Here is an 890-nt window from a genome sequence, read left to right on the forward strand (position 1 = left end):
TCAGCAGGCAGTTACGACCCACCAGCTTTCCGAGGCACAAACTAAACAAACGGAAGCCAATGAAGCACAGAAACACTGCTTTTCACCATGAAGCAGGATGCATTGTTTGCTCCTTTTTTCACACGAAAGGGGCAGAACTGCACCGGCCCATCACAGGGGCTTTAAATGTAAGCTCAAAAAGACCATACTGACTCCCTAAAACACCACATACAAAGGTAACTAGATGTTTCACACGCGTATTTGAGACGTTTTCAATCGGCGATGGATTATAACTTTCGCTAAAGCCGAAGTACCAAACCCGCGTCACCACAGCCCCTCCAGGCTGCCGCCCCACGGCGCCGGCGGCCGCCTTCGCTCCCCGCGCAGGGCCCCGGGGTCCCGCCCCGCGCAAACCCCCGCAAAGGCCGCGGCTCCCCCAGCCGGCGGGGCCCGCACGCCCGCCCTGGGGGAGCGGCTGCCGCCGCGCACGGCGCCCTCAGACCGGACCCCGAGGAAGTGCTGCGGCACGAGGCGCCGAGCAGGCACAAGCCCCGCCCACCTGCCGCCCGGCCTTTTGCCCAGTGCGCAGGCGCCGGCCCGGGAGCATGCGCAGCGCCGCCCGCGAGGCCGGGCGTCTCCCGGCAGAGGGAAGGCCGCGCGAGGGGCTGTGCGGTGGCGGCGCGCATGCGCGGGGCGGGCGGCGCTGCCCGGTTCCGGCGGTGGCGGCGAGGCCAGGCTCCGGTGGTGGCGGCTGCGCCATGCGCGCCTTGTAGAGCGGCTGAGGGGGAGGGGGAGCCGCCATGAACCTGCGGGGCTTGTTCCAGGATTTCAACCCCAGGTGAGGCCGGGCCGCGGCTCGCAGCGGCGCCCGGGGCTGCCGGCGGTCTGGGCAGCGGCAGGGCGCGGCCCCC

At 68.8% G+C, this 890-nt stretch overlaps 1 protein-coding gene across 3 annotated transcripts in view; it reads left to right on the top strand.

Annotated features, from left to right (window-relative positions):
• The first annotated feature begins 661 nt into the window (after positions 1 to 661).
• The window catches only part of TMEM185A (transmembrane protein 185A), a 12,270-nt gene continuing 12,041 nt past the window's right edge, over positions 662 to 890 (top strand). For all 3 annotated transcript variants that reach the window (XM_026079681.1, XM_026079700.1, XM_026079690.1), the window contains exon 1: positions 662 to 817. In XM_026079681.1, the coding sequence (XP_025935466.1) occupies positions 780 to 817 (38 nt within the window). In that variant the 5' untranslated portion in view covers positions 662 to 779. The remainder of the gene's footprint in view (positions 818 to 890) is intronic.

Source organism: Apteryx rowi, unplaced genomic scaffold (genome assembly GCF_003343035.1).
Source record: "Apteryx rowi isolate R43461 unplaced genomic scaffold, aptRow1 scaffold_115, whole genome shotgun sequence".
Taxonomy (NCBI): domain Eukaryota; kingdom Metazoa; phylum Chordata; class Aves; order Apterygiformes; family Apterygidae; genus Apteryx; species Apteryx rowi.